Source organism: Syngnathoides biaculeatus, chromosome 3 (assembly GCF_019802595.1).
Source record: "Syngnathoides biaculeatus isolate LvHL_M chromosome 3, ASM1980259v1, whole genome shotgun sequence".
NCBI lineage: Eukaryota > Metazoa > Chordata > Actinopteri > Syngnathiformes > Syngnathidae > Syngnathoides > Syngnathoides biaculeatus.
This window is the reverse complement of record NC_084642.1, coordinates 5,415,266-5,429,087: the sequence shown is the minus strand read 5'-3', so window position 1 is coordinate 5,429,087 and position 13,822 is coordinate 5,415,266. Positions and strand designations below refer to the sequence as shown.

Here is a 13,822-nt window from a genome sequence, read left to right as displayed (position 1 = left end):
GCGGGCCGCGAGCTGAGCTTGCAGGCGGTGGAGGCCTTTAGCCGAGCTTTGGTGGTGGCGGAGGCCTTTAGCCTAGCTTCGGCGTCCGGGGCTAACGGCCTCTGCCGCCGCCCGCTTCGTTAGCCCCGGACTCTGAAGGTAGGCTAAAGGCCTCCGCCACCACCGAAGCTCGGCTAAAGGCCTCCACGGACGTTGAAGCTCGGCTCGGGGCCTGCTGCCGGAGCTCGTGGCCTGCCTCCGGTGGCGGCGGAGGGCTTTAGCCTAGCTTCGGCATCCGGGGCTAACGGCCTCCACTGCCTAGAACCTCGGCTCGCAGCCGCCGCCAAAGCTCGCTCGTCAGACTCCACCTCATTCCGACTGAAGAACCATCCCAATATTCAACATCAATTACAGTCACAGGTTCAAATCTGTATGGAAGTATTCCTCCGTCTTCCCGATCAACCGGTACTGCTATTTCTTCATCAGATGAGGATAAATCTGAGAAATCAGCGCTGGGCATCATGGTGTCCCATGTAATTCAATGTTTGGAACGCATCGGTACACGTCACATATGCCTGCGTAGACCATGTGACTTGCGAAAATAGCAGTGCCCCTGAAAATTCGTAATTCTCGGTAAAAATCTTCTCAAAACACTATTAAATGAGAGGATTCAAGATCACATTGTCAAATTAGAGTACATATTACACGACGTATTGGATACATTGTTAATGCAAACCAGTGGATTTCCCCTTTAAGAAGCTGTATCATGTCCAGCAACCCGTGAAGGTGTTGGGGGGGGGAATCATATTCCACTTGAAGTTTTGATTCATTTATAGCATAGTATGAGACTGAATAAAAGATATTTTCGAGAATTGATCACTGAGGGGCTGAGAGTCGGCTTTTAGCCTTTTAGTCATGCCATTTATTGGCAAAGAATATCGGCGCCAGCTGACTTTTTTTTTTCCCCCCTCCACCTACAACTGCTACGAGCAATTCCGCTCAAACATGGCCATGAAAAGAAAAGACTTTGGTGTTTGTTTTTTTTCATATGTGCATTTTTATTTGCCTTTATGCTGATGCATGAAATATGTGTGGTAAAAACGACTTACGCAAACTTTTCATGTGAAAGGTGAACCTAACGGCGTCAGCTGTGCGTGCGTACTTGGTATGCGAACGCGGCGTGAACGACTTATGAACTCTTCTCCGTTCTTATTTTATAGCCATGACATCACCTGACAAATTCCTTGATTGTGATTAACATGCGACATGAAAGGAAATGATAACCGCCTCCAAAGTTGCAGAATGATGAAATATTCCGTCATTGTGTTGGCCCAGCTCGATCGATTGCAAAAAGCCCCCCCCCCCCCCAAAAAAAAAAAAAAAATCCCCAACAAAGGACGCGAACGTTGTTTCCTGCCGACAAACACACTTCTGACGATGTTGTCATGGAAAGAACATCCCTCACTAATTGCTGATAATTGGCCCTCGGAGAGAACCCCGCTCGAGCGTGCACGAGACTCTTTCGGTCTTTCGCAAAAATCCGTCACGACCGCACTTGGAAATCACAGAAAGGTCAACGGGAGAAGTCGCCCGTTCCACGCGGCGGAGAGAATCCCCGCGAGGTTTTACCTGTTTGCGACTCTGCTTGCACTCGTTCGCTCGATTTATCCGTCTGTGTGGACAAGGAAAGGCAAATTGGTGAGCTACTTCCTGTCAGCCGTCAACTGCAAAACTGCAATCTCATCTCACCTTATTATTATCGTTTAAAGGCCTGTTAATAGACACGTAGTGCCTTATTTTTCTGAAAAATGCAAAAGTTTATTGTTAGTGCATAAGATAAGACGCAGGATCATAATTGATATACGGTGTAGCCCAGTTTACCGCAGTTGATCATTTTCGGCCCCGCGACGTGTCAGATTTTCAACTTCTTGCCACATTTGAAGTGATTGAGGACGCCGCTCCAGTACCGTATCGTATTTTACAATTTTAATAATCATTTTTCCCCGCAGAGGAGAGGGAATACACGCCTGTGTGTGTTATTGTATGCTTTGTATGGATGTGTTGCTGCTCCGTGTGTGTTCAAAGCAGCAAGTGCTCAAAGGTTGATAATTACCGGTATTATAAGAACTATGGGAATTTTCATTATTTATTCTATTTGTGGCGGCACAGTGGAACAGCTGGAAAGCGTTGGCCTCAGAGTTCTGAGGTCCCGGGTTCGATCCCGGACCCCCCTGTGTGGAGTTTGCATGTTCTCCCCGTGCCTGTGTGGGTTTTCTCCGGGCATTCCGGTTTCCTCCCACATCCCAAAAACATGGGCACTTGAAATTGTCCGTAGGTGTGATTGTGAGTGCGGCCGCTTGTCTCAATGTGCCTTGCGATTGGCTGCCGACCAGTTCAGGGTGCACCCCGCCGCCTGGCCGTTGACAGATGGGATGGGCTCCATCAGTCCCGGCAACCCTCGTGAGGATAAGCGGCAAGGAAAATGGATAACATCAATAGTTTTATCTTTCCTTTAGGAAACAAAGGCTAAATGAGCAATAGTGACCATTTCCACAATCTGAATTATGATGCAATTATGTGCTGACTACCATTATACACAAGTTTCAATTCTGAACACTCACTCCTCAGTGAAAGGGTGTGCAAACTTGCGCAACCCAACTCTTTTATTTCTTCTTCTACCCTTGATTCCCCCTCATTGGAGTTGTACAGGTTATAGGCCAAAAATGGGTTGACTTTCTTTTCCCACCGTGCTTCCATTGTTTTTTAGTGCAAATATTCAGATTTCTACAATGCCATCCATCCATTTTCTTTGCCGGTTATCCTCACGAGGGTAGTGGAGAGTGCTGGAGCCTATCCCAGCTGTCAACAGGCAGGAAGCGGGTGGGGGGGGTTACACCCTGAATTGGTGTCCAGCCAATCGCAGGGCAGATCGAGACAAACAGCCGCACTCACAATCACACCTAGGGGCAATTTGGAGTGTCCAATTAATGTCGCATGTTTTTGGGATGTGGGAGCAAACCGGAGTTCCCGGAGAAAACCCACACAGGCTTGGGGAGAACATGCAAACTCAAATCCAGGTCCTCAGAACTTTGAGGCCAACACTTTTCCAGCTGATCCACCGTTCCGCCCCTTTCTAGAACGTCTCAACGCAATTCCACGAGAGGAATATAAATTCAGAGAAAACAGATTTAATTTGAAAAGCCATTCTCAACCATTACATTTCCACAATCTGAATTATGATGCACGAAGTAGGTGCTGACTACCATTTAACACACGTTTCAATTCTGAACACTCACTCCCCAGTGAAAGGGTGTGCAAACTTGCGCAACCCAATTATTTTCTTATTCCTTCTACCCTTGATTTTCCTCCCATTGGAGTTGTACAGGTTATGGGCCATAAATGGGTTGACTTTCTTTTCCCGCTGGACTTCAGGTTTCAGGTTTCTCACGACTGACCTTTCTAGAGTGCTATCTATCCATTTTCAGAGCCGCTTATCCTCACAAGGGTTGCGGGGCGTCAATGGGCAGGAAGCGGGGGGTACACCCTGAATTGGTGTCCAGCCAATCGCAGGGCACATTGAGACAAACAGGCGCACTCACAATCACACCTATGGGCAATTTAGAGTGTCCAATTAATGTTGACGTATGTGGCTTGAGGGCCAAGACCTGCTCAACGTGTAGCACGCCTTGAAATAACATCTATCGTGAACTGACAGATAAAATCTGTCTATGCCATTTTGCCATATGTTAGCAATAAGCTAGTGGAGTCTCATGAGATGAAACTACCGTAATTTTTCAAAAATAATGCACATATTTTTCAAAAAATATTTTCAAATAGTTAAGAGAGCGCATTATATTTAGGTATGGAAGAAATATAAAAAATACAACCACATTGTATAGTCGTATACAGGTACATAGAGTGGTAATAATGTATACATATATGTTTTGATATGATATTGGATGTCTTATGTTACACATTTATGTATATTACGGTAATGTGCGCCCCCAACCTGAGCTGTTTGAGCTCCTCGGGGCTTTTGCATTTCACGATCGTTAGCATAACATGCCTGTTGCTACTGCACCAAAGATCAGAAACGACTCCCCATGAGTTTGTTTTAAAAATGTGATGCCATCATTGAGCATTTATTTTAGTTGGTTGCGGGATTCTGTCCTGACAATTACAGTGACAAGTACTAGCATGTCCTGTGGCCTGTCCCGAGATTATTTTACCGCTACATCAGCACATGCACAATGATTATTATTAAAAATCGTCGTACGGACAGTTTTTTGAAAAACAATACAAGCATAAACCCAACAAAATATAAATACAGGTCATTCCTAATATTCTGAGCACATGGGCAGCGGTAAATTGGTGGTGCGCATTGTACACAGGTAGAAGGGGTTTCCTGATTTTTTTGAGGTCAACTTTGGGGGTGCGCATTATACTTCAGGACACATTATACTTGAGAAATTACGGTAAGTGGTGTTCTACATGGATGGATGGAGGGTTGGAAAAAATCTGTACATTTACAATAGTAAGAATGTAACTTTGTAAAATTAGGTAAGCAAAACGATTGTTGTCCGGACAGTTTTTTGAAAAACAATACAAGTATAAACGTAACAAAATAAAAATACAGGTCGTTCCCGATATTTGTGAGCATATGGGCAGCGGTAAATTGTCGGCGCGCATTGTACATAGGTATAAGGGTTTTCCTGATTTTTTTTTTTTTAGGTCAACTTTGGGGACGCATTATACTCGAGAAATTACGGCACATGGTTCAATTCAACATTATGTTTTTCAGGGTACAGTGTTTAATTGTCTTTTGTTAAAGTAAACTTCAATTGAGAGTTACAGACGAACAGAAATAAGCACACTTTGACTTTCGTTTGAAGAACAGTACGAGTGAGTGAGAAAAGACACAAAGGAATACATGAAAAAGGCTTTTTAAACATGTAAAATGCGTTTTACTATTATTAATTCAAATTTTTAGCCATTGCGTGTGGGCCTGGAATGCGTGCCTCGCAATATACTGGGATTTACTGTAAATCATTTGCAATTATTATATACATTTAGGATGCTGTCACTTACCCTCCCTGCCCAATCACAGGTGTAATCTTCACATTTTGCTGGATGCTGTCTCCGTTCTTCTTTTTGGCATAATAAATCCCCTGCCACTCCTAGATGACATCAAGACACAAGCATCCAAACATTGAACAAAAAAAAAAAATAAAAAAAAAATGCTGAGGTGGGGTGGGGGGGACAATATATTAATTTCTTAATGGAGATCAGGCAATGATACAGGTGAGGTCAAAAGGTCGCTCAAATTATTACAGAGAGCACCGAGTTGTTTTTTAAAAGTATCAGGGCCGCTACCGGGTTCCAGAGGGTCCGTTTCATGTCCACCCTACCCTTCGCTTCCCTCTCCACCGACAGACTTAAAAAGAGCCTCCCTGCCGTTTGCAGCTCCGAGACTGACCTTTGCTCTCTGTGTTGGAAGAGGACAGCACGGCCGTCGGCTGCTGGTCTGGGCCACATGAAACGCAGCAGTCGTGTGACCGGGAGCGCAGAATGAATCAGCACTCTGATGTGTGTTCCGTGACATTTCTCAAAATACCGCTGCATCGACAGTCGGCCTCGTTTCAGAATTGCAGGACACTTTCTGTCCCTGACGCAAACTTTTAAAATAATCCATGCGCAAAATACAGAAACATCCATTTGTATTGTAAATTTATGTACAGTGAAGAAAATAAGCATTTGAACACCGAGCTATATTGCAAGTTCTCCCACTCGGCAAACATGGAGGGGTCTGAAATGTTCATCGTAGGTGCATGTCCGCTGTGAGAGAGATCATCTAAAAAGAAAAATCCAGAAATCACAATGTATGATTTTTGTCATGATTTATTTGTTTGATACAGCTGCAAATAAGTATTAGAACACCTGAAAAGGCCAATGTTAATATTTGGTACAGTAACGTTTCCTCACCGGGTTTGCACACACTTGCAGGAGGGATTTTGGCCTACTCCTCCACACAGATCTTCTCTAGATCAGGCAGCTTTCTGGGCTGTCGCTGAGAAACAAGGTTTCAGCTCCCTCCAAAGATTTTCTATTGGGTTTAGGTCTGGAGACTGGCTAGGCTAGTAGAGTCGTCCTGTCCCGTGAGCAGAAAAACACCCCCAAAGCATGATACTACCACCCCCATGCTTCACAGTAGGGATGGTGTTCTTGGGATGGAACTTATCATGCGTCTCCCTCCAAACACGGTTTGTGGAATTATGACCAAAAAGTTCCATTTTGGTCTCATCTGACCACAAAACTTTCTCCCGTGACTCCTCTGTATCATCCAAATCCGATTTAGACTGACCGTCATGTTTAGCTTTTTCTAATGATTGCTCCAACAGTGGACCTTTTTCCACCAAGCTGCTCGGCAATTTCTCCGTAGCCCTTTCCAGCCGTGTGGAGTTGTTTCTGGTGTCTTTGGACAGCTCTTTGGTCTTGGCCATGTTACAAGTTTGAGTCTTACTGATTGTATGGGGTGCATCTGATTCAGGATAATACATGGAGTGGAGGTGGACTTTTAAAGGTGGACTAACAGGTCTTTGAGGGTCAGAATTCTAGTTGATAGACAAGTGTTCAAATACTTATTTGCAGCTGTATCACACAAATAAATCGGTAAAAAAAAAAAAAAAAATCATCGATTGTGATTTCTGGATTTTTCTTTTTCGATCACTTCTCTCACAGTGGACATGCACTTGCGATGAAAACTTCAGACCCCTCCATGATTTTAAGTGGGTGAACTTGCAATATAGCAGGGTGTTCAAATACTTGTTTTCTTCACTGCGACTACAGCTGTTGTGAAAATGATTCTTCAATATTATTTAAAACACCCCCTCCAATTCCCCTCAAATAGCTTCGCTTTGTTCGTCTGCCAATTGACACGTCAAATGTAGCGTGAGTTTTAAATCGCCTCCTTTGGTTTGACTTTGTTGGAAGAGCTTCATTGTATTTTTTTAAAAAAAATTAAGGACTCTGTGCAGTTGTGTTTCTCAACGTAAACGCAAGAGCTACTGTATATGACTCAGCAGAAATGACAAGTTAATAATTCCTCTGACTGTTGGCAGACCCAAGTTAAGTCCACTTCATATTTTTTTCAAATATTTTAGCCGTTGTGGAATGTGTCACTCAAACCGAAGTAACCCTGTCACTCCTAATAGCAGGAAAAGATGTTATATTATATTATTATGTTCAATGTTAATTTTATTTTATTTTTTTTACTATACGGTTACGTTTTTTTGTTGACCAGTTAGCATAGCAGTCAAATCTCAGCTAGCATGCACCTTTGAGGAAAAAGTCTTCGTCTCAGTCCTGTGACTGTAATTAGACTAATTAAATGACTATTTTTTTAAATTATCTTCTATATTTAATCCCAGAGAATTTATTCAACATTTTTTAAATACTACATGTTTCTCAGATGCCCGAGTATCTGTAACAGGATTGCGCCAAACAGCAAAATGCTGTATCTGATGACAAATAAATCAGCTCATACAATATGAATGTGACGGTTTATTAAATGTTTACCTTGAAAACATTAATAAATGCAAAATACACCGACTTTCCAAAAATGTTGGCGCCTAAATTGTGTTCCAATTCTGAAATGACCCATATAGAGCCCGCAGAAGTATAAACAGTCAGTAAAATATTTTGTGCAAAGGGGATCTCATTACCTTCCCTTTCCGGATGCAGGAGTTGATGGTTTCGAGGAGATCCGGCTTATTCTTCTCACTTTTAGGCACTTCAATAATTTCCTTCCCGATGAGCTCACCTTGTTGGTAGCCCATAACGGACTCGTAGGCAGGATTCACGTACTGGAAAGGAAAGCCGAGAGTGAGCCCCGATAAAGGAAGCATTGGCAAAGACGATTTTAAAAAAAGAACCATCTCGGTATATGCAGTACAATACATTACGTGCACACACATCTGTTCAAATGTTACATTTTTTTTTTTTTTTTTTTGATGCTGTAAGATTAGCCCAAGATAAAACATTTCAAAAAAATTTGCCACCAGTAATGTGACCTATACAACTCGGTCAATTTTTTTTAAAAAAAATCAAGAGAGTAAGTAATGATAACTAAGAAGTGGTTTAGTTCAGAATGGAGTGATTATCATAATTTCTGGGCTATAAGCCGCACATTTTTTCACACGCTTTCAACCATGCGGTTTATGCGGTGATACGGCTAATTTGTGCATTTTTTTTTCTAACGGCTGCAAGGGGGCACTCGAGGGGAAAGGGTAAGAGTGAGACCGGTGGAATATATGTGCCGAGGAAGGGACTTTTACCGGTCTGGCTCTGTTAGCGCTACGCTAGCGTGTTAATGCTGTGTCTTGGTGATTACCAGTATGTTTTTTTTATTTTTTATTAATCGGCCCCGGTAGTGCGGCGCTAGTGTTAGCATGGTGCTAGCGTACTGCACTGGCATTAGCACCACGCTAGCGTTAGTGCGGTGGAGCTAGCATTAAACTCGCTGCGTTAGTGCGGTGGAGCTAGCATTAAACTCGCTGTGTATCGTCTTTCTTTGTAAATATCTTATATTTCAATATGGGTGCTTGCGGCTTTTACCCGGCTGCCGCGTATGTATGTACCAAATGGTATTTCCTTTACAAATGTACCGGGTGAGGCTTATAACCAGGTGCGCTCTGTAGGCCGGGAATTACGGTAAATTAAAACTTGTGTTAAACGGGCATCAGCACACACCTGCCATAATTTTAAATGCCTCTCTTTAACCCCAAATAAATTTTAGCCGCTCTTTTGCACATAACACAAACTTATACAAAGGGGCCACAGCGAACATTAATGAGGTAGTGACATGGATGGAATAACATGTACGTGTTGGATGACAGCATTGCTAGAAACTTGCGGAAAACCCACCTGAATGACTTGCTCTTCAGAAGTGATCTCTATGGCCTCTTGGCTTTGTTCTAGAGCTGTGAAAATAGCATTCCCAGCCCTTGTACAGGTGGGGAGAGAACAATAGTTTTTTTGTTACCACGTGAACAAAATGACCTGCTAGCATCTAATCGGGAAATCTGATATACTCGACGACGGTGTGAAACACTCCCTTTAATTATGTATCCAATTAGGGGTTCCGCTAGACCCTTTACTTGCACCTCTATCTTTTTTGTTCATCTGAACAGGACATTTTTGTACAATTGTGTCTATCCTGTTGTCATTTTTTTCACTTAGCACAATTGTTAGAGAACAGGAATTTCTAAAAAAAACTACAGAAATACTGAAGAGCGACACGTGTTTTCATCAGTTTAGAGAAGGGGAAATAAAGTTCATCTGTAAAGGATAAAGTGAATTTCGGGTTGATCATGAAATTTTACCCAAAACCCCAAGATCCTTGTTTTTTTTTTTTTTTTTGTAAATAATATCCCGATACAATATTCATAAGTCCGTTTTTCCCTCCCGCAACACGTACTTTTGTGTAATCCAACTCAAAGACAAAGAAAAAGTTGTGCAAGTCACCTCAGCTTGAACTGTGCGAGCACCTCTCCATGCTCCAGCTGCAGTAGCTCATTATAGCAGGCCATCATGTTGGCATTCTCCACATATCTCTGGGGGGTCGGAGGTCAACAGCACAAAATATGATCAGCCAAAGGTGACCCAAGTTCCATTTTTAATCAGTTCACAGCACAAAGCCATGATGTGGTATAGGAATCGCAATGAAGGAGTCTCTAGTGCAAACAAAGATTTATAATCTAAATCTCTGATTGATATATAATGTTGACAGAAGGGGTATGAAAAGATTTCATAAGAGCAATGCAAATATGCTGTGGGTAGAGGACGAACACAAACACATTATGTATCTCACCCTATTAAAGCCAGCGTTGATCAGAGGCATCACAGAGGCTTCCTCCCTGTCTGGCCTTAAAAAAAAAAAAAAAAAGGGGACACGCATTAACGTTTTTCACAACCTTTATTAAGCCGAGGCACATTAAAATTAGTGTAAAAAAAAAAAAACAGTATCTCGTAAAAGTAAGGTTACTATTCGATATATTTTTTCATGGGACAAACAAAGATATGCTTTTTTTTTTTTGCTGTGTAATTTGATCATTGCACACTTTAGGCCCAAAAGATGTATTCACTTTTAGACTCCCTGTTATACCTTCTTTTCTTTCATGCCATAACGTAGTTTTATGCCCCTGTAAAGTAAAAATAATCATCATACTAACTTGACACATTACAGAAAAGAAATACGTTAACAACCCTGACAAATTTGAAGGATGTCAACAAATGATAATAATAATTCCAAAATATATCAAATCAACTAGTTTTTCCCAACCCTTATTAAGACAAGGCACATTAAAATTTGAGTTAAAAAAATACAAAAAAAATACAGTATCTCGGAAAAGTAAGGTTACTCCTCACAGATTTGTAAATATTATTTCATTGGACAAACATAGATATGTTTTTTTTTTTTTTTGCCGAGTAATGTGATCATTGTACACTTTACGGCCAAAAGATGTACTCACTTTTTGACTGCCCGTTATACCTTTTTTATTCTTTTTTTCAAATGTATGTTTTCTTTCAAGCCATGTCCATGTAAAGTAAAAATATTCTTAATCCTAATTTGACACATTACAGAAAAGAAATGCGTTAACAACCCTGACAAATTTGAATGATGTAAACAAATGATAGTAATAATCCCAAAATATATGAAATTAACTAGTTTTTCCCCAACCTTTATTAAACCAAGGCACATTAAAATTTGAGTTAAAAAAAATACAAAAAAAACTACAGTATCTTGGAAAAGTAAGGTTACTCTTCACAGATTTGTAAATATTTTTTTATGGGACAAACATAGATATGTTTTTTTTTTTTTGCCGTGTAATGTGATCATTGTACACTTTATGCCCAAAAGATGTACTCAAATTTTTGACTGCCCATTATACCTTTTTTTTTTTAAATTTGTTTTCTTTCATACCATAAAGTAATTTTATCCCCCTGTGAACTAAAAATAATCTTAATCCTAATTTGACACATTACAGAAAAAAAAAACATTTTAACAAGCCTGACAAATTTGAATGATGCACACAAATGATAATAATAATCCCAAAATATATGAAATCAACTAGTTTTTCCCCAACCTTATTAAGACAATGCACATTAAAATTTGAGTAAAAAAAATACAAAAAAAATACACTATCTTGGAAAAGTAAGGTTATTCCTCACAAATTTGTAAATATTTTTTCATGGGAGAAAGATATGTTTTTTGTTTTTTTGCCGTGTAATTTGATCCTTCTACACTTTACGCCCAAAAGACGTACTCACTTTTTGACTGCCCGTTACACATTTTTTTTTTTCAAAATTTATGTTTTCTTTCATGCCATGCACCTGTACAGTAAAATTAATCTTAATCTTAATTTGACACATTACAGAGAAGAAATGCGTTAACAACACTGACAAAAAGTTTGAATGATACAAACAAATCATAATTATAATCCCCATATTTATGAAATGAGGCTTCAAATTCATGAATAATCAAGCCATTCTCTCTGGTTTGAACGTTATGGTCGTGTCCGCTAAGCGTCACCCGTCAATCAAACGCTGCTATTCCGACCTGGCAAAATAGAAACTACTTCATCTCGTATCCTTATTATGGCTGTCGTTTCCAAAACAGGCAAATCTTGATGCATAATTTCTTCCTTAGGCGCACCGAAAAAGGGGGAAACTAAAGTAATCCATGACGCAGTTGGTTTGGTAATAAAAAAAAAAAAAAAATAGCTTACTCGAATTCAAACTGTAAAAATAAAGGAAATGAAATTATTTCCACGTCGCATGGTGCACAGGAAATCCAGGTCAATAAACCAAAATACAACGAAAATGATGAGGATTCCGGATGATGATGGATGTTAATGATGCTAAAAATGATGATAATGAAGGTCAGAAAACTATTTCGCCCCACCGTCACTCATTTTTTTCGTCTAAACTTTGTTCTTTTTCCGGTTCATTACGTCATCGTAGCGTATCAACTACGTAGCAAACCTCAAATCCTAATTTTAAATAATCACAGAATGCAATATACTCATCATCCACGGCATACATATAATAAACAACTTGTAAATACGCAATATCTCGTAATAAAAACTTATCTGAAATTATTTCACCAATTATTCCGACTGACAATATTTGAAGAACAGAAATTATATTTAGGCTCTTACAATGGCTACAGATAAGATACATGTTTGAGCTGCAAAAATATATTGTAATATTCATACTTAATACTAATAATGTCAATAATATTGTTGCGGGGCTTTTATTCGCCTGCCTGTCACATCTGAGGTTGTTACCCCGCAACCACGCCTCCATTTTCTCTCCTTGCTGTGCGTGGGTACATTTTTTTTGGTTGATTACCAATTCAATAATAAACCATTCAATATGATAAGAATTTCAAACAGTTTATTATTAGCATTGCTTTTGTCATCTGTTTCATTGGGACTTGGATCTGGAATACTGTTCGGATGAAAGTCATCCCGCCTCCACCCCTCCAACGCCGGAAACGCAAACCAGGGTTTACGGTTTCAAGCCGTACCGCGCAGAACTGAACCGTAGGCACTTGGTGGAAATGTGACTCGGGTCAGCGGGTTGCACTTACCTCTTCACAACGGCGACTATCACAGTGTTTTCCGAAGAGCTGACCGCTCTCATTGACCTGAACGTAAAACACAGAGAGTCCTTTAGCAGGCCGGAAAAGCCCGTGGCATCAAATCAATGTATTTTTTCAGTTTTTCACGCTCCAATTCTCCCCGGGCGGCTCCAACGGTGGAGCTGCGCGAGCGGGCCGAGGCCTCTGAAAGAATGCGGTATACGGGGCCGCTCATCCGCCTGTGGTTTCGCCCGGCCGCCGGTCATAAAGGCCCTTTAGTCCCGTCCCCCCACCCCGTCTGAGTCCGAGCGAGTACACTGAACATATGGAGCGGGGCAAAATGAAAGGCGGTAACGTACACGCCGGGCTGGGCGAATGAATGTTTGTGAATGCGCTTTTGGTTTGGGCGGGTACTAAAGATAGAAAAGGCGGGACGGCCAGGCACGGCTCATTTCTCATTTATTTTACCCTTACCCCACCAGTCAACGAAAAAAAAAAGAGGTCAAAACTGGGGGATCCCAACGTTAGACAGTTGATGCGCAATAAAAGCCAAATGTGCTCAAAGGCCAGAAGGACGAGGTCACCAAGTACAAACACAAAGTAACTGGACTTAAAGGGGAAATCCACTGGTTTGCATTAATAATGTATCCAATAAATACATCATGTAATATGTACTCTATTTTGACAAGGTGATGTTAAATCCTCTCTCATTTAATTGTGTTTTGACAAGATTTTTATTGACAATTACGAATTTTCAGGGGCGCAGCCATTTTCGCGAGTCACGTAACCTCCGTGCGCGGATGTGACGTGTACAGATGTGACGTGCCGCAACAAAGGCTCGATTACATGGGACGCCGTTTATACCCAGCGCCGATTTCTCGTATTTATCATCATCTGATGAAGAAATAGCAGCATCGGTTGATCGGGAAGACGGAGGAATACTTCCACGCAGATTTGAACCCGTGGCTGGAATTAATGTTGAATGTTCGGATGGTTCTTCAAGCGGGATGACGCGGAGTCTGAATACTCGGAGGCCTACGGGCGACATAAGTGCGGAAACAAAGGTCCAGGTTGGCAGGCGCGGATGGTTCTCCGGACGGGAATGACGCGGTGTCTGACGAGCGAGCTCCGGCGGCGGGTCGCGAGCCGAGCTTCCAGGCAGCGGAGGCCGTTAGCCCCGGACGCCGAAGCTTGGCTAAA

General features: G+C 41.4%; 1 protein-coding gene across 4 annotated transcripts in view; it reads right to left on the bottom strand.

Moving 5' to 3' along the window:
- pde8a (phosphodiesterase 8A) overlaps positions 1-13,822 on the bottom strand; it is a 91,230-nt gene that overhangs the window by 23,759 nt on the left and 53,649 nt on the right. For all 4 annotated transcript variants that reach the window (XM_061813822.1, XM_061813819.1, XM_061813820.1 and 1 more), the window contains 8 exons: positions 12,632-12,688; positions 9,848-9,902; positions 9,502-9,590; positions 8,902-8,980; positions 7,701-7,841; positions 5,068-5,156; positions 1,729-1,780; positions 1,609-1,651 (listed from right to left, as the gene is read on the bottom strand). In XM_061813822.1, coding sequence (XP_061669806.1) covers positions 1,609-1,651; positions 1,729-1,780; positions 5,068-5,156; positions 7,701-7,841; positions 8,902-8,980; positions 9,502-9,590; positions 9,848-9,902; positions 12,632-12,688 — 605 coding nt within the window. The remainder of the gene's footprint in view (positions 1-1,608; positions 1,652-1,728; positions 1,781-5,067; positions 5,157-7,700; positions 7,842-8,901; positions 8,981-9,501; positions 9,591-9,847; positions 9,903-12,631; positions 12,689-13,822) is intronic.